Source organism: Phyllostomus discolor, chromosome 4, assembly GCF_004126475.2.
Source record: "Phyllostomus discolor isolate MPI-MPIP mPhyDis1 chromosome 4, mPhyDis1.pri.v3, whole genome shotgun sequence".
Lineage (NCBI taxonomy): Eukaryota > Metazoa > Chordata > Mammalia > Chiroptera > Phyllostomidae > Phyllostomus > Phyllostomus discolor.
The window spans coordinates 198,056,386-198,083,987 of NC_040906.2; the positions used below are offsets into that span (position 1 = coordinate 198,056,386).

General features: G+C 43.5%; 1 protein-coding gene across 1 annotated transcript in view; it reads left to right on the forward strand.

The window, feature by feature from the left end:
* PPP1R14C (protein phosphatase 1 regulatory inhibitor subunit 14C) overlaps positions 1 to 23,185 on the forward strand; it is a 77,152-nt gene extending 53,967 nt beyond the window's left edge. Inside the window, exons 2-4 of the mRNA XM_028510793.2 lie at positions 1,835 to 1,918; positions 3,227 to 3,259; positions 21,567 to 23,185. Of these exons, the coding sequence (XP_028366594.1) occupies positions 1,835 to 1,918; positions 3,227 to 3,259; positions 21,567 to 21,641 (192 nt within the window). The 3' untranslated portion in view covers positions 21,642 to 23,185. The remainder of the gene's footprint in view (positions 1 to 1,834; positions 1,919 to 3,226; positions 3,260 to 21,566) is intronic.
* The last annotated feature ends 4,417 nt before the right edge of the window (positions 23,186 to 27,602 follow it).

Sequence of the window (27,602 nt, forward strand, 5' to 3'; positions counted from 1 at the left end):
TGCACTGTAATTTCTATTTGCCTCTCAAGGCCCTCTGAGAGGGGAGGGAGTTGTGCTTCCCAACTCTGAGTCTCGAGTGGGAGTGGACTCTAGGAAAGTCTGACCAAAGGAAGGGAAGGTCCTACATCAGACAGTCCAGGGCAGTAGCCGCCCACCACATGTTGTGACGGAGCACTAACGTGGGGCTAGTGTGACAGGGGAACTACATTCTCAGTTGTAGTTCGTGTCACTGAGTTTAAATGCAAATTAGTCTAAGAACACATACAAAGGGCCCGTGGACTTGAACAACGGTGTGGGGACTGACTGTGGGGGCGAGAGGCCAGCTGGGTGGGCGGCCAGGAGGGTGAAGGGGGAAAAATGGGGACAACTCTAATAGCATAAACAATGAAGTATTTTTTTAAAATAATTAAAATGTAAGTACCACATGTGGCTGCTGTAGGGGGCAGCCCAGATCTTGAGGGCTGGGGGACTGAGTTACGCAGGGCCTGAGGGGGAGCCGTGTGCTCTCAGCGAGAACAGCCCTGCCTGCCTGCCAGGCCTGGCCTTTCTTGGACGTGGGTGGGACTTGATGTTGCCACACAAGTAAAAACCCCTTTGATTCAGTTTGGTAGGGCATCAACACAGTAGTATCTGCAGGGAAACCTGTGCCTGTGCTGTTTTGAGAAAGGCATTATTTATATATATTTTTACTTATTTTAAGAAGCACAGACACGGAGTTCCCCTTACCTGTGATTCCCTGAGAAGCTCGTATAATCATCGTCCTCTGCTCAGTGCCATTAGATGAGTGGTTAAGAGAGGAGCAGGGAAATGACTGTTAGTGATATTACTGAAATGACCGTAACTGAAACTAGTCTTCCGTTAGCCAGGATTTTGGTGAACCGAGTCAGCAGGAACTGGTCATGTAGGTATTGTGGCCTGACGCAGAGGTGAGTTGGACTGGAGCGGTGTTTTCTAGAATGCACACACAATGTGGGAGGCTCCCCTCTGGAGGCCCAGTGGTCACGGCCTCAGCCTTTGTGGCTGGGAAGGGCCGAGACTGATTTCTCCACACGGGGGCTTCCCAGCTGCACTCCAGGCCCACAGGCTGCCAGGGGTCTTGCAAGCTACTGAGTGTCTCAGATGGTCTTTCAGTCCCCATGTATCCTTTCACTGTGAGAAATCCAGGCTAACTGAGAGCTTCCTCAGCCCCATCTCAGATCAGAGGAGGGACGCTTCTGTCCGAAGAGCTTCTATTGCTAGAGCCCCTCACTGACTTCATTTGGGTCAGGAGTCCTCTCTTGAGCCAGTAACTGGGTGAGACTCACCCAAGCGCTCAGCCTCAGAAATCTGTAGTAGAGTCAAGGCTTTGCCAGACCCAGAGCCAAAAAGGAGTTATTCAATCCCTGAATAAGGTCAAAGATCAGTACAGACACCAAGAGAAAGGTGACCATTGGTCAGGAAACCACTACTCTCACTGCTTTTTCCACTATTTGACAATCAACCCCTGTTGTGTACTCAGAATTGCAGGTTTCTGCCAGAGAAGAAACTTTATTTTTTACTGCTTTGTGACTCTTTGACCTCCTTTGTTCCCCTCCTCCCTCTACCTGCTTGCTTCTCTTTTCTCTCCTTCTTCTTCCCCTTCTTCCTCCTTCTTCTTGTTTTCCCTTTTCCCCCTCTTTTCTCTCTCTCTCCCATTTCCCCTTCTCCTCCTCCCCCCCCCCTTTGTTAGTCTCTCCTTCTGCCCGCATTGTCAACCCCCTTAAATGGGCGATCTAGTAATTTATTTAAGTCAGCTAAGTTGGTTCAGTACAATGTAGTTTCTCACTAAATAGAATGCCTTCCATTTGTCCCCCAGGAAGAAGAAATGCCAGATGTAGAAATTGACATTGATGACCTTCTCGATGCAGACAGTGAAGAGGAGAGAGCTTTAAAGTTACGGGTAAGCCGCTTTCAAAATCTGGAACCTTCCGGCCATAGAGAGGTGACTCCACCTGGGTCTCCAGACCTCGGCATGCATTGACTCCGCCTGTGGAGGTGTGGGCACCAGCTCTTGGGCAACGGCAGTGTGCAGAGAGGAAAGTGATGGGATGCTAGGTGTTCACCCTCATGAAATACACCTCTGATGATAAAGCGGTTCTCGATGACCAGCAGTTCCCGAAGCACCTTATGGATATAAATTTGTCCAGCCTCATCTTCCTGAGAGGGCGAGCTGGTCCCGCCTCCAGAGATCCATCCGCCAGAGAAGGAGGCGAACCCCACAGGTGCATGAAAAGGAGAAGGGCTAAGCGAGAACCGGAGTGTCGAAACCCAGGACTCCGGTCTCGCAGTTGTGGATTATGTCATTCATGACATTCCTTTCTACCAAAGGTCGTTTACAACATAATTCTGTTTAATAAAATACCTTTTGTTAGAGTATGCTCACCTGGTAGCATTCCGGTACAGCTATGGATGTTGAGGTGTTTCATGGTCCCTTGGTCCAGAGTAAGGCTCTGTTTATCTTCCTTCCCAGAGGGGGTCAAATCTATTTAAAATCTGTGTTTGGGAGTTTCTGAAACCAATAAACCTCTGGACTTGCCAACATTTTTAATGTTCGCCGATAATTACTGTTAATAGCTGTTGGTTGTGGCCAGCGGCAAATGATCGCTAAAGGCAATCAAGGGGCACATTTTAGTATATTAGTGTGTTTGATGTGTTAATAATTACTAATGTCCCCTGAGTGGTGAACAGTCTCAGTGTAATGATTATTCCTTGCGAGTAAATGTAATTGAGAGATGAAAGTCAAAAAATTAAAGCAGGCATCCGTTCAATGCAGAATGTGATGACATAAAGTTTTCCTAGAAGTGAGAATCTTGAAAGGGGCTTTGGGTCATCCTCTTTGGTTCCCAGCCAGGCCCCTCCTTGTCCAGTGTGACTGTCACCGTCTTTTACAGGCTGTCTCAGTTCGAGTCTGTCCAGTTTGTTATTAACCAAGTTGGCAGCCCAAAGGAATGTGTGTGTGTGTGTGTGTGTGTGTGTGTGTGTGTTCTGGAGAGGGTGTGGCTGTTGTGCGTAGAAACGACACAACTCTTCATTTCAGCACCCATTAGCCCTCCAAAGATAGAAAGTGTGATTCTAGGGAGTTGATAGGAAATGTTGATTCACCATGTTTAGAGTAGTGCTCTACAGATGAGATCGTTTTTAATTTCATTTTTAAAATGCAGTTGAATTTCAAAACAATAAAACTTACCTTCTGTGTGCTTCATTCTAGGAAGCTCTCGTAGACTGCTACAAACCAACCGAGGTAAACAAATCATGTTTCCTAAATGCCGTGTTTGAGTCGTTCTTTATTAAATCAGCCTGTCTATTTTTAAAGCCAAACCGCAATAAATGGGTTTAAGTCCATACTAAGTAGCAATTATTATCCTAAGGGAAGTGCCTGTGTTTGAATAGGACTACCTTCCTTATTTATAAGCCTACACATGTCTGGTTTAGGAAGACTTAAAGCTAATGGAATCTCATGCTTGCTTTTATGTAAAAGCCAAACTTCAAAGGTAATTGTGAGAGGTTTTGGAATCATTTTAGTAAAAGTCTAAGGTTTTAACTGGAGAATACATTCTAATAGTGTATAGGTATGTATTTTTAAAAAGCTTAGAGCCAATTCTATTATTCAACATTGAACAGTTGCTTTTCTTGGAAGAATACTTCCAATTACTTATGCTTGCTTTGTGTGGATATTTACTAAGTGTATAAATACTGATGTGAAAAACAAAGAATATTAATTTGATCAGACCAAAGCATTGAATGTATATGCTAATGCCTGAAGGAACAGTGTAGGAATTAAGAGTTTGAATTAATGCTTTGTTTTTGTTTTTTTAAGGTTATTTATTTATTTATTTATTTATTTTTAGAGAGGGAAGGGAGGGAGATAGAGAGAGAGAGAGAGAGAGAGACATCAATGTGTGGTTGCTGGGGGTTATGGCCTGCAACCCAGACATGTACCCTGGCTGGGAATTGAACCTGGGACACTTTGGTTCCCAGCCCGCGCTCAATCCACTGAGCTATGCCAGCCAGGGCAGAATTAAGAGTTTGATCAGTTATGAAAATATTGGTAAAAGAGAAGTTGGAAGATTCATCAGATGCTTTGGAGTCTATTTAGTGGTAGGACTTCTGTTTTTGAAGCGGTATTATTACAAAGTGGGGGAAAGCATGCTTTTAGAAGAGGGTTTAAGATTTAAATGACTGGGATGTTTATGATCATTTGGTTTGCAACCAGTTGCTACTTATTTGAGCTTTTTGCATACTATCTCTGGTTTATATTTATATTGATTATGTCTTGCAGTTATAGAGTTTTTAACTTTAATTTTAGTTATGAAAATATACTTTATGTCATACATAACCATAATTTTGAAAGTCAAACATACCATTAGCTTATAAAGAAAAAATAGCAGTGCCTCTCCCACCCATCAGTATCCTTCCCTAGAGGTATGTACTTCATATTCATCTATTATATTTATATGTTTTTTATGTAACAACACTTTTGGCTGTTTCCCTGCTATTTACTCTTATATTTCTAACTATGCATTTGCAACCCTTTTTTTTCCATTTATGACTTAAGGGGAAATGTAGCAGCCCTGTCACTCTCCACACAACTTATTTCCCTTCATCCCCTTTGTAAAGTTATTTAGCATTTTCTGTTAATAGTCAAGTATAATCATAATGTGATTAAACCAAACAGTAAGATATGACCGTGGCCCCTTTCTTATATAGCCCTTTGTTTTTCCTGGAGTCGACAGTTACCTTGTCTTTATTTTGTCTTCGTGCTATCTACTGCTATTTTTTGTTGAACTCTCAAATATCTTTGTTAAACATGTAATAATGAATTTTAAGTATGCTCTACCACATCATTATCCTCCCCCCACTCCAGACTTGCCTTCTGGAGCCCCTGTGCAACAATCTGGAGGAGTTATTCTCTGGATTTACTGAGTAGCTACTGTGCTGAGATTTCCGTTTACCGCTATTCTATATTAGATGCTTTGTTTCTTAAATCCCAGACATCCTCAGTTTAGTTGGAGTGCATCGCCCAGTAGCTTTTTGGGAAACAACACACAGAAAGTAATTCTTTTGAACCCTTTTATATATGAAAATAAATCTTGATCCGTATAGTTGGGATGATATAGAACTCCAGAATAAAATTCATTATTAAAACTCAATTTCAAAGGCATTACTCTATTGTTGTAGTACTTCTGTTGTTAACAAGTTCGATGCCATTTCTATCCTCAGACATTTATTTGTATGTGACCTCTTTTTCCCCTTTCTGTGAACTTTTAGGATTTTCTCTGCATGTTGAATTTTGTAATGATATGCTGTAGTGTGGGTCTTTTTCTACTCATATGCTGGGTAGTTTGCAAGCTGTTTTAGTCTGAAGATTCATATCTTCCAGTTCTTCAAAAGTTATGTTGTATTATTTTTTTCTTCAGAAGTCTGTATTTTTCATTCTCTTGTTATTTAGATGGTACATCTTCTGGACGGAGTGTCTAATTTCTTAACTTTTCTATTTGGTTTTACATCTTCTTAATCTTTTTTTGTTCTCCCTGCTGAAATATTTCCTTGACTTTATCTTCTGGCCTTTTTACTGCTATTTTAAAATTTCAGCTATTTTATTTTTATATCGAAGAGCTCCTTCTTGATCTCTGGTCATTATTTTGGTTTAGTATTTCTTCTTGTTTCCTTGATGCAGTTTATTCTTTTTTGCTTTTAGGACATTAATCAGATGTTTTCTTTCTTGTTGTTGTTTTCACATTTTAAGAATATTGTGCTCTCTATATTGTCTCTGTTTTCCCTGCATCTGCCTTTTTTTTCTGTTCATTTTCATCTGTCTTTGCTGGTTTTCAGGAGAAGACTCATGTTTGAACGTTAGGGAGCCAGTAAGCTGATTAAAATCTGCATGTGTGAGCACAGCCTGTCCATTGGTGGGTCTCCCCATGGGGTCACTAGGTTACAAACAAGACTTTTTTATGGCATGTGAGTATGGAGCGAGGGGACCACTCAAATGTTGCTATTTGGACCTTTTTTTTTGTCCTGGACCAAGAATGGGAAGGAGGCAAGAGATCATGCCCTTTAGTTTCTTTGGAAACAGAACTTCTTTACTTACAGTTGGGGATTAATGTAAGAATTGAAACAATTATTTATTTGGAGAATCATATTAAGTTATTGTGAAGGATTAGACAGAGAATAATAAGATTATGCTGATGACAGTATGCAATGTGGGATGGGAGGGTTATGGCTGAGAGTGAGGCTGAACTGGTAGGTGTAGTCCTGCCATTTACTCACTTTTTATTTCCCCTTTCTTCAGTTCTTCTAGATGGAGAAGTTCATGTTTTGGTTATTTAGGTGGGAAAGGTTGGACTTGCTGCTCTCTCTTCTGATTGGCTCTTCAGCCAGGAAGCAGTAAGAAGTCATTTTCAAGTTCTCATCTGAATGAGCCCTGTTCCCCCCAATTTTTCAGCCAAGTATATCTGCCTATTAAAGGATCATTTCAGAAAATGTTGGATAATTTTGCCTTTGAGCTGATGTTCATAAGAAATCAATTTTACTGGCACCTGCATTGTGATGATTTTGAAAAATAGCCATTATTTTCCCAGGGCTCTATAGTTCACAATGTGGTAATGAGCACTCTCTTACTTAATCTTCACAATCATCACTTGATGAGTTTGGGTAACTTATCTAAGGCCTCACAGAAGTAGGCAAAGAAGCCAGGACTTAACTCCAAGGCCCTGACTGCTGACCGTGTACCCTTTCTTTCCATCCTGCTGGTTTTCCAAAGCTACGTGACTCAGTAATATTTTCAGGACATTAAAGGATTTTGTTCTATCTCAACTAAATGCCTAATAATGAGGAATGCTCTTTTTCAAGTAGCTTTCTCTGGGAGTGCTATTTTTTTTTTGATCAAAAGGATTTTATATACAATTATGCTGATTTGAAGTTAGAAACATAAGGAAGATATCATTACTGATTCAGATACATTTTTATAGTCTTATTGCAGAGGCAGGGCAGGTGGTAGAAAGAAGATCAGAGTTTGAATCGAGAGTCTTATCTGCCGGCACCAGTACTCAGTGTGTGTGACTTTGTTCTCAACCTCTCCAAGCCTTGAAGACGGAGCTAATAATGACCTCCCTGGATTTTAGCAAGGACTAGTTGCAATCATAATAATTTCAGTGATAGTAACAACAACAATAAAATTTCTAAACCATTACTAAGCACATGTTAGGCACCAATCTAATCACATCACGCGTATTAACTCATTTTATCTTCACAACAAAGCTATGAGGTTGACACTATTGTTGTCAGGGAATTTGAAACATAGGAAAGCTCTGTAATTCATCTAAGTAAAATAACTGATGGAGAAGTCAGGGTGTGAAATAAAACACATACCGTATTTTTCAGACTATAAGATGCACTTTCCCCCCAAATTTGGGAGGGAAAGGGTGGTGCATCTTATAGTCCGAATATAGCCTACCTGGCTCACTGTGTGGGGGCTGGCAGTAGAGTGGGGTCACAGGTTATTAAATATTTTACCACATTTTTTGCTTCAAAATTTTTTTTCCTATTTTTCTCTTCTAAAACCTAGGTGTGTCTTATAGTCCTAAAAATACGGTAACATGAAGCTTGACACATGCTAGTTAATCTGGTTCTATATAAGGTAATGCTTCTCCATGATGTAGTAAATATGCAAAATGCCAAACTTCACCAACAATGATGTTCTTGAATTATTCAAGTGAAGAGTAGACTTTGAAAAATCTACCAGTTTCACCAATATGTTCCCTAGAGCAAGGGACATAAAGAATAAACAAATGGGACTACATTAAATTAAAAAGCTTCTGCATGGCTAAAGTAAGCATCAGCAAAATGAGAAGGGAACCAATCATATGGGAAAATACATTTGCCAATGATACCTTGGACAAAGGTTTGATCTCCAAAATATATAAAGAACTCACATGACTACACACCAGGAAATAAACAATCCAATTAAAAAATGGGCAAAGGACCTGAACAGACATTTCTCCAAAGAGGACATACGGAGGGCCCAGAGACATATGAAAGGATGCTCAGCATCACTTTCTCTCACTTGTGTCAGAGAGATGCAAATTAAAACCACAGTGAGATGCCACTTCACACCTGTCAGAATGGCCATCATAAAAAAATCAACAAACAAGTGCTGGTGAGGCTGTGGAGAAAAGGGAACCCTAGTGCACTGTTGGTGGGAAGGCAGGCTGGTGCAGCCACTGTGGAAAACAGTATGGAATTTCCTCAGAAAACTGAAAATGGAACTGACTTTTGACCTTCTGTCATATACAGAAGTCGTGGACTAGTAAAAAAAGTAGTTGTGATTTCCCCTTTTCCAAACTGTCAGTGAGTGACATGTCAATTTTTTCAGACTTGGACTTTTTGAAACAAGCGGTATAATTGAGTGAATGCCATTTCTGATGTAGTTGGTATTAAAAGAGGGCTGATTTAAAGGTAGAAAAAGGGTATTTTTTATGTAACACAAGAAGAAGAGGAGTATTTTTGTTTGGGTTATTACTTGAATTTGAAATATCAGTAGCAGCAGCCCTAGTGGACATGGTAGCAATGAGGGCCGGGAGTATGGGGAGGAGCTTCTTGTCCTGCTTCTCACTCTAACTTTGCATGGTTTTCAAATCTCTGGATGACATAAGATTGCCTCCATTGTATTGGGATGGTGAACAGAAAATGTATTGAATATGGAGGGCATCTGTTGAGGGAGTTACCAGTGCAATCAAAGGATTTTTAGAAATCTCTTTTTGTAATTGAAAGCGGCTATGCCATTGTTCTCTGATAAAAACCAGATTTTTCTTTCTGTGCACTTATTCCATTTCTGTGAAATAGCAGTTGGGGTATTTCCTACCCCTCTAGCAATCAAAGTGTATAACTTGACATACTGTATTTTGCCATGTATAATGCACACCCATGTTTTTTAGCACATTATACACGGGATTATTATACCCATTATTATACCCATGGTATGTAATCATGTATAATGCACATGGGTATGTAACCCATGTATGATGCACATCCTTATTTTTTTCCACAAAAGTTTGGGCAAAAAAGTGTGCATTATACACAGTAAAATACGGCACATCAGCGGTTCGTGTAGGTGATTAAATCTAGGAGGATTTGGTAAGAAGTGTGTTCTGGGTATCTGTAATCTGTCAGGTCACAAAAATGTCATGGCCACATGAAAGGGATGTCTGAAACTCTCAGTGATTCTGATGACGCTGATCGTGATTTCTAAGAATTTGAGGAGGCGGGCCTGCTTTGCTCTTCTTCCTTGGGTGACAGTAGGAAGGCAGATTTCCCACTTTTTGCCTTAGTGTCATGGTGACTGTATCTCACTTTTCTGACATGCTTTGGCGGCAACTGTTCTGAACTCTTCCTGATCACTAAAGCTCTTCATCCATTTAGCACGTTCACCCATTTAAAGTATTCTTGAGTTTATGCATGCATGGTAGTACCCACAGCCCCTGCTCACTTGAGTCAGTTGCAGAGGAGAGAAAAAATGAACTGGGTGTTTACAACCCAGAGAGTCTGTGTGGGTGATTGGGGAGACAAGGCTTGGCATTTTGATGTATTCTTGTTATTCATTTGCTCAATGAATGGTTGTTGAACATCGTATGTACCTGTGACTAATATAGGGACTTACATAAAGCAGTGAATCTGTATGCCCATTTTATTTAATTTTTTTAATCCTCACCCAAGGACATTTTTTTTTTCATTTCTTTTAGAGAGAGAGGAGGAGGAACAGAAAGGGAGAAAAACATCAGTGTGAGAGGGAAGCATTGATTGGTTGCCTCCTGTATATGCCCAGACTTGGGACTGGTGCCCCAATAAAGGAATCATACACATCTGGATTTGGGGGTCCCATGTGCCCACGACTGGTCCAGGGTTTGAACCCGCAACCTGGGTATGGGTGCCCTGACTAGGAATCAAACCCACAACCATTCAGCTGCAGGACAACACTCCAACCAACTGAGCCACACTGGCCAGGGCTGTATGTCCATTTAGAAAACAATCTCTTGTAAGGCCACAGCTAACTATGGTCAGAATTGGAATGCTCAAAGAATATGAAAATGAAAGGATATAAAAGGACAGCAATGTCAGCTTCTCCCATGGTTCTCTAAATTAGGAACCAAACTACTTAACAGAATGTGATTTTAGGGCGTTTGGACTCGCTGGAAAAAGCCCAGGTGGCAGCCGCTGAGCTTCAGTTTAGTGGGTCTGAGTGTCTGCACATAGCGGAGCCTTTCCATCTGGCTCTTCATGGGGCTTCCTCCAAAGAGAGCGTAGTGTTGGGCTGGGGTGAGGAATAGAGCCTGAACACTAGATTAGCGACTTGAAATACAACCTTCAGAACAATATTTCTGAATAGTGAGAAAACTGGGAGCTTCCAGAGAAAGACTGCAATCAGACGAAAACGCCATTTGCGTGGTTGTAGCCACTGGCTTCGAGAGCCTTATTATGTTTTGTGTGATTAGGCAGGTGAGATTTACTGACCAGAAACACGAGTAAACTTACCTAGTAGCCAAGAAGATTTTGGTCCCAGTATGCCAACTGCTCACGCACTTAAATTAGGGCTCTTTGTACGCCAGCCTCCTCAGCGCAGGAAAAAGAGCCAGGACATGTGCAGCTGGCATTTGGACCCACGAGCGGGTCGACACCCTGTGCTCTGCCGACTTCTCGCTGCCTTTCTCTGAATTCTTACTAGGTGAGCACTAGCTCCACTTGGGAATATTTATAGACCTGATCAAGATTGTCTTCACTGCCCTGACCAGTGTGGCTCAGTTGTTTGGGCATCGTCCCACAAGGCAAAGGGTCAGCAGTTTGACTTCCGGTCGGGGCACATGCCTGGGTTACGGGTTCAGGCCCTGGTTAGGGCACATAGGAGGGATGACCGATCGTTGTTTCTCTTCCTCTCTTCCTCCCTCCTTTCCCCTTTCTCTAAAAATAAATAAATAAAGCCTAAAAAAAAAGATTGTCTTAATTGAGAAAAATCAACCAAGAAATATTAGCTAAGGCTGCTAAAGGCATGTAGTTATGGAGCAAAACTGCATTTATTTCCTGGTCTTTATTCAGCACTCTTGCAGAGGTAGGGAACCAGCCATAGGACGATCCTCACTTCTGACACTAACTGCAAGTTCACGGGTCTCTAAGACCATACTCGTGTTTCATATTTGGCTAGAAGGACCCACGGAACTCACTGAAAGTTGTCATATTCACAGTTACGGTTTATTATAGACAAAGGCTACATGCAGATTAAAATCAGCCGAAGGAAGAGCTTCATGGGACCGCGTCCAGGAAAGTTCCAAATGCAGAGCCTCCTGCTGCCCTCGCCCAGTGGGGTCAAAGACAGTGTTCACCCTCAGCTATGGTGTGTGGCAGTATGTAGAGAGCATTGCCAACCAGAGCTCACCTGAGCCTGGAGGTTCACACTTTTCACTGGGACTTGGTTTCATGGTCATGGTTGACTGCCCACGGTAACCTCGGTAACCTTGAGTCTGCAGCCCCTCGGGATACTGAGCTAGTACCATACGACTCAAAGCCCCCATCCTTAATGACATCATGAGACTGTTTTGCATGCCCCAAGACCCCAGGTAAACAAAGACACTTTCATTAGGCAGGACATTCCAGGGGCTTAGAGCTTGCCTCCTAGGAGCTGAAGGCAAAGACCAGATCTCTTCCTGGGCAAGGTTAAATTCCTTACTCCACAGTCTTAGAAGCAGGAGGACCATGAGAATAGCGGAGAGGTTGAGAACAATAATTGTGGTGTAACATAAGAAAAAGGAGATGCCATTGTAGGAAGAGCCACGTGCATCCTGCCTTTGGAATGCTTTTCTTCCAGGAATTAATGATTTTCGGTTTTTTAAGGAAGAGATGGAGGAGGATGCAGGCCTTAAAGGGAGGTGGCCCTTTAAAAAGGTTGGCATTTCTAAAGGATTGGTTGTGATTGGTTTTGGCCCTTTTTCCTCCATTAAATTCAAAAGGAATGATCATGTTTTAAATGCTCCACATTCTCTTCTTGTGTTTAGGCTTATCTAGACAGAAGAAACCATGTGAGTTAAGGGCACTTCCACAAATGACTTTTGGATCTCTACATCTTTTAGCAAATGGAGTCACAAAACCAAATTTCAAACAGTTTGCAGATGGATTTCTTTTATTTAGATAAGATGGAGGTATTCATTGCAAATGCTATTGCCCCTCATTGATAATGAGATACTTGATGTGGGAGATTATAATTTTGCTGAACTAACTCCATTGATTATTTGCATTGGTTGGATTACTTGTGTGGATTTTATTTTATCTTGTCTGAATTGCAAGTGTATGGATTTTGAGAAACCTATTAGTAAGTGAAGAATTAAATCCTTGTAAGGTTGAATACGGTGAGGGCAAAGGATCTGTTGTTCTGCATACAAATGAAAAATGAATTTGGGTACAAAATAAATTAGCCTAAGAGCAGTGGTCCGAATCTCTAAAATAGATTATGGGGACTGCTCTCAGCAGCAGAACAAATTAATCTTCAAAGGCAGATAGTCAAGAAAATAAATGGACAAAACAGTGTCAGTGGTTTCAAGTTAAAGGACATGGGGTGGGGTATAGATCATCCAGGATGCAGTTAAGACCTGCAGGAATTTCTGTTGACAGAATTGATTACACCCACGGCTGGCACAAACCCCGACCCATAACAGATTCATAGGCCTTTTTGCAGATCATGAAAAATAGGATCAGTTCTGGTGTGCTGGATCAGCAAACGCACCTCTCCCACGGTAAACAACACTGTCTGCCCCCTCCCCAAGAGGGGAGAAATTAAATGTCTCCGTGGGGAGTGATGATGGTGCTTATGGTGCTGAATGCCTGTGCCTGCAGGGAGCAAACCCCAGTGTCAGGTTGGGCTGGGGACAGCCCCCAGCTGTGTTCATTGGTGCTGACTCACTGCCTGCCCCGTTGGCCTCCTGTGCGTACTGAATGTTCAGGCTGATGAAAGTTTACAGTGTGGTTTCGAATGCTTAGCACGTTCTTCGGGTGAGGACATTCTGCCCTTTAGAACTGCTTTCAGGGTTGCTGTCATGCTTTAAGAGATACCTAATACACTTCCATTGTCCTCACTTATGTCAACTTTTTTCATATTCTTTTTCTATTTTATCTTATTTTTTAAATATATTTTATTGATTATGCTATTACAGTTGTCCCATTACCCCCCTTCATTCCCCTCCACCCTGCACACCCTCTCCCACCCACATTCCCCCCTTTAGTCCATGTCCATGTGTCATAAGTTCTTTAGCTTCTACATTTCCCATACTATTCTTGCCCTCCCCCTGTCTATTTTCTACCTACCATCTATGCTACCTATCCTCCCTACCTTTTCACCCTCTCTCCTCCTCCCATTTCCCTGTTGCTAGCCCTCCATGTGATCTCCGTTTCTGTGGTTCTGTTCCTGTTCTAGTTGTTTGCTTAGTTTCTTTTGGTTTTGTTTTAGGTGTGGTTGTTAGCGATTGTGAGTTTGCTGTTATCTAAACTTCCTTGGATGTAGAAATTCTTCTTGCAGAGCCTGCTGACTATAGTTACTACTGTATTGTCTATGTGAAAGTCACTAGGAGAGGAGGTGTGAAAAGTTCTCACCACAGACGAAATATTGTAACTACCTGATGATCAACGTTAATTAGAATTTTTGTGGTGATTATGTCAATATATACTTGTATCAATCATGTTGTATGCATGTACCTGAAAGTAATTTAATGTTGTATGTCCATTGTGTCACAAATTAAAAAAAATTCTTCTCTTCCTCTGCCTGATCACAACTTGCCTCATTCTCAAGTCATGTGCTCAATGTCAGGCTTTTTGGAAGAAGTATCCAGTAGCTGCACAAAATGTGCGGGCTGGGGGCGGGGTGGAAGAGGTGAAGGGACTGAGAAATGCAACTATCACTGAGTAGGTTTCCTGTGCTGTTACTTTACATCTCCCTGACTCTCCTGTAAAGGCCCATTGGTACTTCTTTATTTAATTTAATTTAATTTTAATTTTAATTTTAATTTTAATTTTATTTATTTTATTTTATTTTATTCTATTTTATTTTATTTTATTTTGTTTTGTTTTTTTAAATGCAGAGGTCAAAATACTGGCAATCAGAATGCTCCCAGAAATGGTGGAGTGTGGTTGCAACATAGAGGAAAAAATGAAGGCTATGAAAAGTGAAATAAAGGAAAATGTACAGGGAACCAACAGTGATAGGAAGGAAACCAGGGCTTAAATCAACAGTTTGGACCAGAAGGAAGAAAGAAACATTCAACCAGAACAGAATGAAGAAACAAAAGTTCAAAAACATGGGGAGAGGCTTAGGGACCTCCTGGACAACTTTAAACATTCCAATGTCCAAATCATAGGGGTGCCAGAAGGAGAAAAGGAAGAGCAAGAAATTGAAAACTTGTTTAAAAAAATAATGAAGGGGAACTTTCCTAATCTGGCCAAGGAAATAGATTTCCAGGAAGTCCAGGAAGCTCAGAGAGTTCCAAAGAAGTTGAACCCAAGGAAGCACACACCAAAGCACATCATCATTACATTACCCAAGATTAAAATTAAGGAGAGGATCCTAGAAGCAGCAAGAGAAAAGGAGACACTTACCTACAAAGGAGTTCCCATAAGACTGTCAGCTGGTTTCTCAAAAGAAACCTTGCAGGCAAGAAGGGGCTGGAAAGAAGCATTCCAAGTCATGAAAGGCAAGGACCTACAACCAAGATGACTCTATCCAGCAAAGCTCCCATTTAGAATGGAAGGGCAGATAAAGTGCTTCCTAGAAAAGGCCAACTTAAAGGAGTTCATCATCACCAAGCCCTTATTATATGAAATGTTAAAGGGACTTATCTAAGAAACACAATAAGATAAAAAATACGAACAGTAAAATGACAACAAACTCACAACTATCCACAACCGAACCTCAAAACAAAAACGAAAGCGAACTAAGCAAACATCTAGAACAGGAACAGATCCACAGACATAGAGATCACATAGAGGGTTATCAGCAGGGAAGTGGAAGGGGAGAATGGGGGAAAAATGCATAAATGGTAGGTACAGAATAAACAGGAGAGGTTAAGAATAGTATGGGAAATGGAGAAGCCAAAGAAGTTATATGTGTGACCATGGACATAAACTAAGGTAGGGGAATGATGGTGGGAGAGGGGGTACAGGGCAGAGGGGAATAAAGGGGAGAAAAAAGTGAGACAACTATAATAGCATAATCAATAAAATATATTTTAAAAAAGAGAGAAGTACAAATGGGCAGTTATAGAAGAATCAGGGGGATGTAAAGTAACAGCACAGGAAACCTAGTCAATAATATCCTGTGTGGTGCCAGGTGGGTCCTGAAAATATCGTGGGGACCACCTTGTAAAGCATACGATTTTCTAACCGCTATGCTGTGCACCTGAAAGTAACACAAAGTGACATTGGGGTGGGAGGACTGCAAGCTGACTTGATTTGCTGTCATCCAGCAAGGAGACTCGGACCAGGAGCAGATGGTCCCTGTGAATATGGATTTTTAAGGAAATGGCCAGTGTGTGGACTGGGGTGACAAAGAGGAGACAGGATAGAGAGAAGTTGCTGATGCATGTGAATCTCAGCCTGTAGAACCCTCACCTGCTCTTTCTCTTCACTCCACCCTGTATTCTGTGGAGGGAGTGGGTAATTTTTTTTTTTGAAAAGCAGCTTGAGCATCCAGAGTTCTGTTGGCACACTTTATGGGAGCCGGTGTGGCCTATATAATTACTTTTGTTGGTGACACCGGTCACTCAGTAGCGGTTTCCACATTCCTTTCAAAAGTTCTTTTGTCAGAAAATATTTCTAATCAAAGGGCTACCACGTCATGTCCATTTATTTTATCTTTTTGTGTGATTTGAAAAGCTGATGGAATGGCCCAAGTGCGGTTTATGCACCAAGCAGCGATTCTCATTGATGCCATGGTTTCTGCTTTTCCTGCGTTCTGATGGGGCCAGTTTCATTTGAGCAGGGCAGGAGCCTCAATGAGGGTGACAGCTGAATCACTCGGAGTGGCTAGGGAAGGTTCCCAGACGCCTGGCTCTGGCGATAATTACAAAACGCGTGTCCATCTGCCGCTCTGGCACAGACATGGCGGGCGGGAGCCCGAAAGCCTCAGGGCCCAGGAGGGATGGAGGGGTGGGAGCTCAGGGCAGAGCGTGGCCTCTCCCGTGTGTGCCGAGCCCTCCGACAGTGCTGCACGGCTGAGACTGCGGAGCGAGGAAGGACCTTCTGTTTCCACGGCGGCTGCCAGGTCCCCTCAGAGACCGGCTTTGGCTTCTTCCTTTCTTAGAAATCTCTCAAGAGTCAGGTGGCTGCATGTTATGCAAAGTCGGGCTTCCAAGGTCACTGGAAATGTGTGTTCCCTTTGATCACGCATGCGTACACACACGTGCACAAGCATCCTAGACTCCACTCTTCCCCAAATGCTCCTCCTTTTCCCCACCTTCCCCAGGTCAGCTAGTTTTTTAGGTCTGAAAGGAAAACCTCCAGAAGCTGCCTCCATAGTAGCTGGGGCCAGTCGGTCACTTGCACAATTCCACCCCCCACCCCAATGGACACACAATGGCCCCTTGTTGCCAATTTAATAGCTTCGTCCATGTTTGACTTACCCGGCCTTTATCAGATCTTGACTGTACTGGGCATGTCTTTCTTCCCAAAACAATAGAAAGCCTTCTAGACAGCACTTCCTTTGGCTTCTTAATAGCACACTCTCTTGGGTTTTCCCCGTCTCTCTCCCTTATTTTTCTCCTAGCCTTTGCTGGCCCAAACTGCTCTACCAGATCTCACTTGTCAGAGGGCCTCTGGCCTTGGTCTTGGCCTTCCTTCCCTCTCTAGTTATGCTTTCCTCCAACGTTTTGCGTCTAGTCCTGTGATGCAGAATGTTGTGGTCTGCTCTATCCAATAGAAATTCCTGAGACAATGTGATGTTCTGTTTCGCAGAGTCCATTATGGTAGCCGGGAGGCATATGTGTTTACTGAGTACTTGAAATGTGACTAGTATGACTAAGGAAGTAAATTTTAAATTTTATTTATTTTAATTAACCTAAATGTAAATAGACACCCGTGGTTAAGGCCTACTGTTTTGAATAGCTCTGGTCTAGATTATTGTTTATAAACTATGGATGATGAGCCATTAGCTGGTTATGGCCTGTGGGTTCCCCCCCACCTTCGCCAAAATAAAGTAGACTGGAAAATATCAAGAGGTACTACATATAGTAAGAGTTATCTTTTTTTCCACAAAACTTCTGTTTTTGTCTTGTATCTCTGTCTTCTAGGTTGTTATAACTACATGTGGGTCACATGTAATATTTTCATCTCGTTTGTTTGTTTTTAGCTAAAAGCCACTGATCTAGGTGCTGGTGGGGCCCAGATGAATGCATTCAGCCATGAGCTGAAGCCCAAAGTCACATTTATCTGTCCCATGATATCTCCCCTCAGGGGCCTAGCAGGCATCTCATACCTGCAAACCCTTTTTCCCTGAAGTTATCCCCAGTCTCACCAAATGCCACCACCTTTCTCCTAATATCCCTCTGATGAAAGTCCTTAATTCCCTTCCTTCCTGTCCCCAACCTCCACTGCACCCTACCCCCACACTCAGCCCACCAGCAAGGTCTCCGGGCTCTGCCTCGGGAATGGATCCCAAATCCACCCGCTGATTTCCATTTCAGTTTCTGCCCACTGCACGCCAAGCCACCGGCATCCCTGGCCGGGACCGCTGCAACAGCTCCAGCCTGCCCTTCCTTTCACACTTGTCTCCACAAAGCCGTTCTTCACACAGCAGCCAAAGGGATCTTTGAAAACCCAAACCAGGTGGCATTCTTCTCCTCGAAAGCCACTGGTGGCTTTCTGTTGCACCAGGAATGACCTCTCACCATCTGTGTCCACGGAGGCCCTAGCGGCCTGGCCCCAGCATCTCCACTAAGGCTCCCACCATGCTCACCTGGGCTTTTCTTTGCCAGGCATGCCCACTTTCTCACGCGTGTCTCTGCAAGGCCTCTGCACATGCACCCCCAGACCTGGGCCCCCAGATCTTCTCCAAACTGGCTTCGTTTTGTCAATTCAGGTCATAACTCAGGTGTCATTTCTTTGAAGGGGCAGCCCTTCTCTGACTGAATGAGGGTCCCTGACCCAAGTGTGAGTGATCTGTTTTGGAAGTCAATCAGATGTGTTGCTGTTACAAATATAGAGTGTTCTTGAATAATAGGAACCAAGAGCCATCAACCAGTAGTTTTGGTTAGAGATCCTTGAATTTTCTTTGTGAATCATCTGCAATCAACAAAATCCTTCTGTTGCAAGTGGTGTTGTCAAGTTTCTATCTGGAAAATAAATATTGATCCTGCTATTTTTTAACTTAGCTGAGCACCTCATTATGCAAATTTAATGAACAGTTTAAAATATGCACAATAGACTATATTAAGTTATAGACATAAATTATGTTAATATAAATTTTAAAATGAAACTCATTAATGTTAACGTATCATAAGTATAAGATGAGTTACTTACTTTAACTTTTTAATCACTGAGATTTATACACATTGTAATGAATATTTTGAGGAAATTTGATTTAAATTACCAAATTGCTCTTGCCTTAAAGAAGAAAGTTCTGTAATTTAGGTTACATTAGTCCTTATATGATTTTAGTCTTTATTTTTATAATGATCTTTATGAAAAATGTTATTAAAATAGTGAAGAAAAAATTACCAGCCTTATTACCAAGATAAATGATAGAGTTTGTAATTTTGACTTTTGCTTTAAAAAAAGAGAGAAAGGAAATCTACACCCAAATACAGGAACTTCTCACAGTGGTCAGCTGAGTAACAGATTCCAAAAACCACAAAATTAGAAATTGTATGTGCAGCACAGTACGTGTTGTTTGAATCACATAGTAAAAGGGGCAATAGGAAATGCACTTAACTTTTCAACGTGGAAACTGGCTGTCAGGAGGAATATTTGGCATTATTTTATCCTAGAAAATTCTTTAAGTTAAATAAAATAATGTTCAGAGATGTAAAATAGGGTCTCCTTTTCCTCGTGCAGATTTCATTCTGTCCAAGTTCAAAAATAGTAGTGACTTGCCCTGGCTGGTGTGGCTCAGTGGATTGAGCACCGGCCTGTGAACCAAAGGGTCACGGGTTCAATTCCCAGTCAGAGCACATGCCTGGGTTGCAGGCCAGGTCCACAGTATGGGGCACATGAGAGGCAACTGATTGATGTATCTCTCACACATAGGTGTTTCTCTTCCTCTTTCTTCCTCCCTCTCCTCTCTCTAAAAGTAAATAAATAAATCTTTATTAAAAAACAAAAATGGTGGTGATTAAAATGTTGTTGTCCTTTGACCCACTTCCGGATTGCTCTCCAAGGGGAATAATCCAAACTGAAGGCAGAGGCTGACAAAGATGTCAACAGTGGCGTTGTTTATAATTTTGAAAAGCCACGAACCAATCAAATATCCACTGATGGGGGAATTAAGCAGACTGTAGAAATCTATGCAATAAAGGATTGTATTACTATTAAAGTTAACTTTTACAAAGGCAATTTAATGTTGTCGGGAAAAGCTTTGGCGTGATGCTAAGTGGGAAAAAAGGATGGTAAGATCTTGATTAGGTAAAAAAAAATGTTCCATAAAAGAAAATATGTTAATGGTGATTGATTCTGAGGAGTAATTATTGCTAGTTTGTATTTTCCAGGTCTTCTAGGAAAAGCTCATATTACTTTTATACTAGAGAAAAGATGACTAGAGAGGGAAATAGAGGTGTCTAATGAAATATGAAATATCTGAGCTCATTGTGTTTGGACCAGAGAGTAGGTGCGGGCAGCATCAGGAGCGGGGAGCCCGTGGCCAGGGCTGTGACTGGTCCAGGAGGTCACCCGAGGGCTGTATCACCACAGAGGCTACCCGTGATGGGGAGGAGGGTCTCTGAGTACTTTTGCTCATTTCTGCCACTCACCGGCTGTCACTTGCTGACCAAAAGGTCTGATTGGCCGTCAGCTTCATCTTTTACAAACACTAGATAGGAAGACAAAGTAATTATTATCTAAGAAATGTGACTTATTTAAACAGCTAAATATTTGTGTGTGTGTGAGCTCAAACTCTGGCTTTTATTTCATTACGAGTGATGCAACCTATGGGCATGTTTTTTTCTCTTCCAAGTTCTTCACCTGCTGAAATTGCCCTGAAAAAGACCACAAGCATTGTAAAATGTGTTTCATTGCTAATTTATTAAATTTTTCTGTCAGTTGATACCAAATATTGTAAAATGTGATGATGGTACAAACTGAAAGCTGTTTAGACTGTCCTTCAGTCTTTGGGTTCTCATCCATGCATCATAGAATCATTTTAGCGGGTTTTCCCCAGCATTACCTGGTCAGTGAAATTAGAATACATAGAAAATATGGAGTACATTGTATATAGTGTTTGTTCTTAAAAGTTTTATTTTAGGTGTGTGTTTACTGTACTAGACTGTAATGTTAAACGTCTGTGCTTTTTTAAACTATGATTTGCAGTAAAAAGAGAAAACCAGACTCTTATTGTGGTCTAGACCAGTGGTTCTCAGTAAGACCCCAGGACCAGCAACATAGGCATCACCCAGGAGCTTCTGGGAAGTGCCAGTTCTCAGGCCCCCACCCCCAACTGACCTGCTGAATGGGACACTCCAGGGGTGGCCCCGCCTTCTGTGCTCTGACAAGGCCCCCTGGTGATTCTGGTGCACGCTCCAATTCAGGAACCACTGGTCCAGCCTTGCTTTCCAGGTGTGGTGCAGAGACTAACACTTCATCACCTGGCAGCTGGCTGGAAAAGCAGAATTGCAGGCCCCAGCTGAGACCTACTAAATCAGAGCCGACATGTTCCTGGGTGATTTGTAGGCTCGGATTAAAGGTGTATTAAAGGATTGGAAGCATTGATCCAAACCACATATGCCTGCTGGCAGGGGCCAGGTAGACAATGTCAGTGAATGAAGGCAGCCTGGTTTTCTCCCTGAAGTGTACAGGCCGTCCCTGACTCATGAAGGTTCGGCTTATGATTTTTCACTTTACGGAAGTTATACTTACTTAGAAGAAACCTTACTTCAAATTTTGATATTCTCCCGACTAGGGATATGCAGGACTGTACACTCTCGTGGTGCCGGGCAGCGGCAGGCAGATGACCTTGCCCAGCTGTAGCTAATGTCAGTGTTCTGAGCACGTGTAAGGCAGCCAGGCTGAGCTACGATCTTCTGTAGGTTAGGTGTATTCAGTGCACTTTCAGCTTACAGAATTTTCCACATAAACCCATCATACACCCAGCAGCATCTGTATAGCAGTTGGAAGGCATTGCGGTATAAAATTTAAGCACTCTTCATTTGTTCAAAAAGCTCCTGTATTTTACCAGTTGGGATGAATCCATCCTTACAAACTCATCAATGAAGGTTAACTTCATTTGGCATCTGTTACTTCAAGCAGATTTTACACCCGAATTGTGATAAAGGGACCCCCCTCCCCCAATATTAATTTCTTCTGGTCTCTTTTAGGAGTTTATCAAGGAGCTGCTCTCTCGGATCAGAGGCATGAGGAAACTGAGTCCCCCCCAGAAGAAGTCTGTGTGATTCTGGCGCAGGGCAGAACTTGCCTGGAGACCAGGACCAGGTCCTGGGATTTGGACTTCACGAGGACTTTTATTAAAGAATAGTTGTCCTTACGAGGAACTTTTTTTTTGGTGGGGGGGGGAGGATGCACATCTATTAGACACTTATTCAAGAGTGTTTTTGTTTTTAAAGGTTTTATTAGTGTACTATTTTAATAGCAAGATATCACGACTCTGGTTTCAGCCCAACGAGCGATTATCAAACCAGGCAGACTTCCAAGGATGGACGGGGCCAGGCAGGATTTTCTTTGAGAAATCTGATGTTTAGGGCCTAACAATACAGGGATGACGGTTTTTTTACAACTAGTTTCATAATCCTTTTATCTTCAGTTGTTCATTGGACTCAGATGTCGAATTTCTCCTACTTGTATATACGTTAATATGTATCTACACACGACCGAGTTCCAACATAGATGTGAGTTTTATTTCACACTGATGAAATGAACGCGTGGTTGTCCTTTAGCTGGGCGTCACCGCGCACATATTTTGAAGAGGCGACTGGGTAGTCTTCGCGTGAGTGTTGTTGACCTCCGACTTCCACCTTATGCACCAAAGTGAAAGAATTCAGTGTATCCGTTATTTGAGTGAGCTGCACTACAGAAATGTTCAGTTGGTCAAGGGCTTAATTTATGGACTTTATATTATTGCATTAATTGGGATGCTTTGCCAGGTGATGTACTTATTGCCTCGTTTGTGGTGTTTTCGAGTTTTAGGAACCCTTCCTTTGAAGAACGAGTAGGATTTCTAGAGAAGGGCCCAGGCGACCTGAGCAGTGTTTTGCAACGGGAAATGGAAGCACTGTGTAGCAATTAATCCTCTGCTTTCAACCAAGTACTGTGTATTGTCCTCTCTCCACGAAAGCAGGTCCTAAGGGAATCAGCAGATTATGCATCTTCCTTCTTAGAAGTAGGTTCTGGTCACTTCTGTGCCTGGGCAGCACCTGACCCGAGGGGGTGAATGCAGTGGTGAGCCGGTGGCAGGGTGGGAGAGCGGATAGAGGAGCATGCGCTGGTTGGGAAGCGTGGTGGAGACTGCATTTCTGGCTTCTCTCAGCAGCATATGGTGCGGACACTGGCTCTTAGCCCTAACTTTACACCTCGGTCTTCTTGCTTGGAGCTAAGCCTGGGGTACCTGCCCTGCCCCTCTCAATGATACACCAGCTCCTTGGGGGAGGCTCAACCTTCAGATGGAAGTGGGTGGGGTCAAAGGTCAGAGCAGCAACTCTCCCTCCCCCCCAGGAGGGCCCCGCTGCCCCCCCATGGAAACCCCACCTGTGGGGAGATGTCTCTGCGGGGCCCTGTCCAAGCACAGGGGTCAGGCGTTGTCTATCAAAGGGTGCTCCGAACATATTTTATTTTTTAAAAGAACTATGTTTGTGAATTTTCCGTATACTGGCAAGCTTTTGAAAACGTATTTAATTTTGTAATGTTTACCAATGATTTCCTGACAAGCTATTTACTCGAATAAATGGAGCTGCTTACAACCCTGCTTACCTGTTCACCTCAACAATACAGGTTCACCTGCTGACGTGGCTCGGTCGGGCGCCCTGCAGGGGAGGATCCCAAGCTGCTCTGTGCAGTGTTGCCTTTTCAGGCGTTTGATCCTATGGGTCCCCTGAGAAAAGCAAAGGAGCTGGAACACGCCCCTGGTTTGGGCGGGAAACACAGGACGAGCTCTATGCACCTGGTCCCACCCCCCTTCTATTCCAACCCTCTCCTAGGCCGTGCCCCCCTTTCCTTTCATTAAAACGACCCTTGACCCATCTGCTATGAATCCTTGAGATTTCAAATTAATCAGGTATTTCCATTACTGTTAGGGCCATGCACCCTGTAAGTAGAGGAAAACTGGGGATTTGCAGGATTTTCCTTAGGTTTGTCCAAGTCATGGTCCTCAGATGAAGCCTGAGTGAGCTCTTCCCCAAAGGCCTCTGACTCTCCCATGCAACACCACCCCCGCCTTCCCCACTTCCTTTGCTCAGGGCCTGGCGTTACCCCATTTCCTCTGAGTGCTCAAACCACAAGCTTGGATTTCCTCTCTGCCCCCCATCTCTGCCCCCCACACACCTGCAGTCACCATGCCCTTCTGCTAATACCTCTCAGGTCTGCACCTTGTTAAATCTCGCCTCAGTTGCTATAGCCATCATGGAACTGGTTTCTGTGTGCCCAGTCTTGCTTTTCTCTAATCTAAACACAGTAGCCAAAATAATCTTTCTGAAAGACCGCTCTGATCATTCTACCTCCCCACAAAAAACCCAGATATCTCTACATGTGTTATGAGGAATTGGTCTCTGCATCTCCAGCCTCACCTTTTGGTCTTGCACTAATGGCCAGAATTATTCGGGGTGTCTAGAATGCTCTATGTATTTTCTCCACTGGGGCTTTGCAGAAACTATTGCCTCAGTCTGGTGCACCGTCTCCACCAACAGGATCTACCCAAGACCTACCAGTGGTGACCCCTTGTGGCTCCTGCATCCACAGTACTCTTACGGTCCTTTCCCCTGTTCGTCCCTTCTGTTAAACTCTAGAATCTTTGAGGTCGGGTCTGGGGCTTATAAATCAAGCACCTGGTCTTGTGCTTGGCCTGTCAAAGGGATCAGTATGTGTTTGCCAGTTGAATAAATAAAAGATTCTTCAGAAAAACTCAGCTATGTCCTTCCCAGCTGGGGTAGTGGCTCTTAGACCTGAATGGACATTTGTTTCACATGGAAAGCTTTAAAAACAACTGAAGCCTAGACCTTCATCCTGACCAATTTTTTTAAAAGTAATTACTTTTTTAACATATATTTTATTGATTATGCTATTACAGTTGTCCTATTTTTTCTCCCTTTTTATTCCCTGCTACCATGTACCCCTTCTTCCACCATCATTCCTCTACCTTAGTTTATGCCCATGAGTCATACGTATAACTTCTTTGGCTTCTCCATTTCCCATACTATTCTTAACCTCTCCTGTCTATTTTGTACCTGCCATTTATGCTTCTTATTCCCTGCACCTTTCCCCTCATTCTCCCCTCCCTGCTATTAACTCTCCATGTGATCTCTATTTCTGTGAATCTGTTCCTGTTCTAGATGTTTGCTTAGTTTGCTTTTATTTTTGTTTGTTTGTTTTTTAGGGTTGGTTGTTGATAGTTGTGTTTGTTGTCATTTTACTGTTCATATTTTTGATCTTCTTGTGTTTCTCAGATAAGTCCCTTTAACATTTCATATAATAAGGGCTTGGTGATGATGAACTCCTTTAAGTTGGCCTTTTCTAGGAAGCATTTTGTCTGCCCTTCCATTCTAAATGGAAGCTTTGCTGGATAGAGTCATCTTGGATGTAGGTCCTTGCCTTTCATGACTTGGAATGCTTCTTTCCAGCCCCTTCTTGCCTGTAAGGTCTCTTTTGAGAAACCAGATGATAGCCTTATGGGAACTCCTTTGTAGGTAACTGTCTCTTTTTCTCTTGCTGCTTCTAGGATCCTCTCCTTAATTTTAATCTTGGGTAATGTAATGATGATGTGCCTTGGTGTGTGTTTCCTTGGATCCAACTCCTTTGGGACTCTCTGAGCTTCCTAGACTTCCTGGAAATCTATTACCTTGGCCAGATTAGGGAAGTTCCCCTTCATTATTTTTTTAAACAAGTTTTTCATTTCTTACTCTTCCTCTTCTCCTTCTGGCACCCCTATGACTTGGACATTGGAATGTTTAAAGTTGTCCTGGAGGTCCCTAAGCCTCTCCCCATGGTTTTAAACTCTTGTTTCTTCATTCTGTTCTGGTTGAATGTTTCTTTCTTCCTTCTGGTCCAAACTGTTGATTTAAGCCCTGGTTTCCTTCCTGTCACTATTGGTTCCCTGTACATTTTCCTTTATTTCACTTTTCATAGCCTTCATTTTTTCCTCTATGTTGCAACCACACTCCACCATTTCTGTGAGCATCCTGATTGCCAGTGTTTTGAACTCTGCATCGATGGGTTGGCTATCTCTTCATCACTTATTTTGTCTCAGCGTGCCTGTTACATAGTAAGAGGTGGAGCCTTAGGTGTTCACTGTGGCACTGTATGTGCGGGAGGGGTCCAAGAGGGAACAATGCTGTTTGCTCAGCTCTCTGCTAGCTTTCAGTCACTTCGTCCTCTACCCACAAGCAAATTGGGCCCTTCTGGTGCTGATTTCCAGGTGGGTGGCTTGGTGTACTCTAAGAGCCTATGGGTGTCTCCAACAAACTCTCCTATGAGGCTGGGAATTTCTCCTGCTACCTCAACCCCCACAGGTTTTTTCAGTCAGAAGGTTTGAGGCTTTGTCTCCCTGCTCTGTAACTGTGGGTTGAGTCAGCTGTCTTGCTCCCCATTTGTTCCTCCTGGTTTATTGGCACACAAATGTGGGACCACCAGCTCCACCAGCCTCTGCCTCACTGGATCCTCCAGCCACTGCCTTGCCCTGAGTCCTCTCTGCCCCAGCTGCCTGTCTCTGTCCCTCCTACCAGTCTGGATGAATGTTTCTTCTTTAACTCCTTGGTTGTCCGACTTCCATGCAGTTCAATTTTCTGGCATTTCTGGTTGTTTTGTTTTGAAATTTATTGTTGTCCTCATTTTGGTTGTGCGAGGAGGCACAGTGTATCTCCCATGCCTCCATCTTGGCCGGAAGTTCATCAAACTGACCAGTTTCATCAGAAGCCGTAGGAGCAGATTTCAGGCCTCCATCTCTACAAGCTACCAGGTTGAGCACCACTGGGCTGGGGGGCCATTCCTGTGTCCCCAGATGCACGAGCTTGACCTCAGCTCACCATGTTGATGCTGTTACAGCAGGTGGCAGCTTTGACATCGGCACGTTGACTGCCTCTCGTTGTATTTTCTCCTGGAGAGGAGTGAGAGCGCTGCCCTGGGGGATGACTTTCATGTCTCCAGCTTCTAGCCCCGTGCTCCTTTGATCGCTGAGTGATCTAGGTTTAAAGTTTGCAGACTGGTGTCCATTTACAACAATCATAATGGTTCCCATTTATTATCACTGCGCTAAGGGCTTACATGCCTTATCTCATTTAATCTCGACATTAATATTACCAAGTAAAGTGCATGATTCTCATTTTAGAGATGAGGAAATAAACTCAGAAAGGTCGAGCAGCTTACCCGAGGCCATACGGTTAAGGAGCTGAGGTTCAAACCCACACTTGTTGGCCTCCACACCCCTTGACCACTGGGGTTTCCTGCCTCTTATGGGGGTTACTTCCATCCCCACCCACACAAGTGAAAGACGGGAGCTGCGTCTGAGGGGAGCCAACCCCCAAGCCTATGGGTGGGGGTTGGGGTGCTCTGTGACTGGAGAAGGCCCTTGGCCACCTGCCGCTTCTCCCTCACCCCCGAGACCGAGACCCGAGGAGCTCCCTGCTCCTGAGCTGTAGTGTGGCTGGCTGTGCAAGGCCGCCGCTCTGTTCCCAGGCTCGTGCCCTCTCCCCGAACAAAAAGCTCCTGGACGCGGCCTTAGCTGCTGGGCATGAAGCATCCTTTCATCAGTTACCTGAGGAGGCGACCTGGGGAGAAAAAGCAGCTCAGGGCAAGCTGGTGCTCAATCCCTGTAACACACAGGCATCTGGTTCTCGTTTACCACCCAGAGTGCCCGTGAAAGACTGTGCAGAATCAGCTTCTCAACAGTAAGAGTATGTGGTTCTTTCTGGCTCTCTCCACGAACATGCAGTGGCTGGGAGCACGAGGTCTTTTTGAATCATGATTACCCCTTCCTCAAGGGACACTGACTGGGGGAGCCACAGGAAAGCTAGAGCCAGACTGGCCCAGGCACCAAGCCCACCACCTGGAGAAGCAGGTGGGCGAGAGCAGGTGGGCGATGCATGACCCTTTTCCCTTGCACGGTGCAGGAGAGGCTGCAGGCAGGAGCCAGATACGCGGCCCCGGCGCCGCCCCATAGTGGGCGCCGCTGCACACCCAGCCGGCCGGCACTG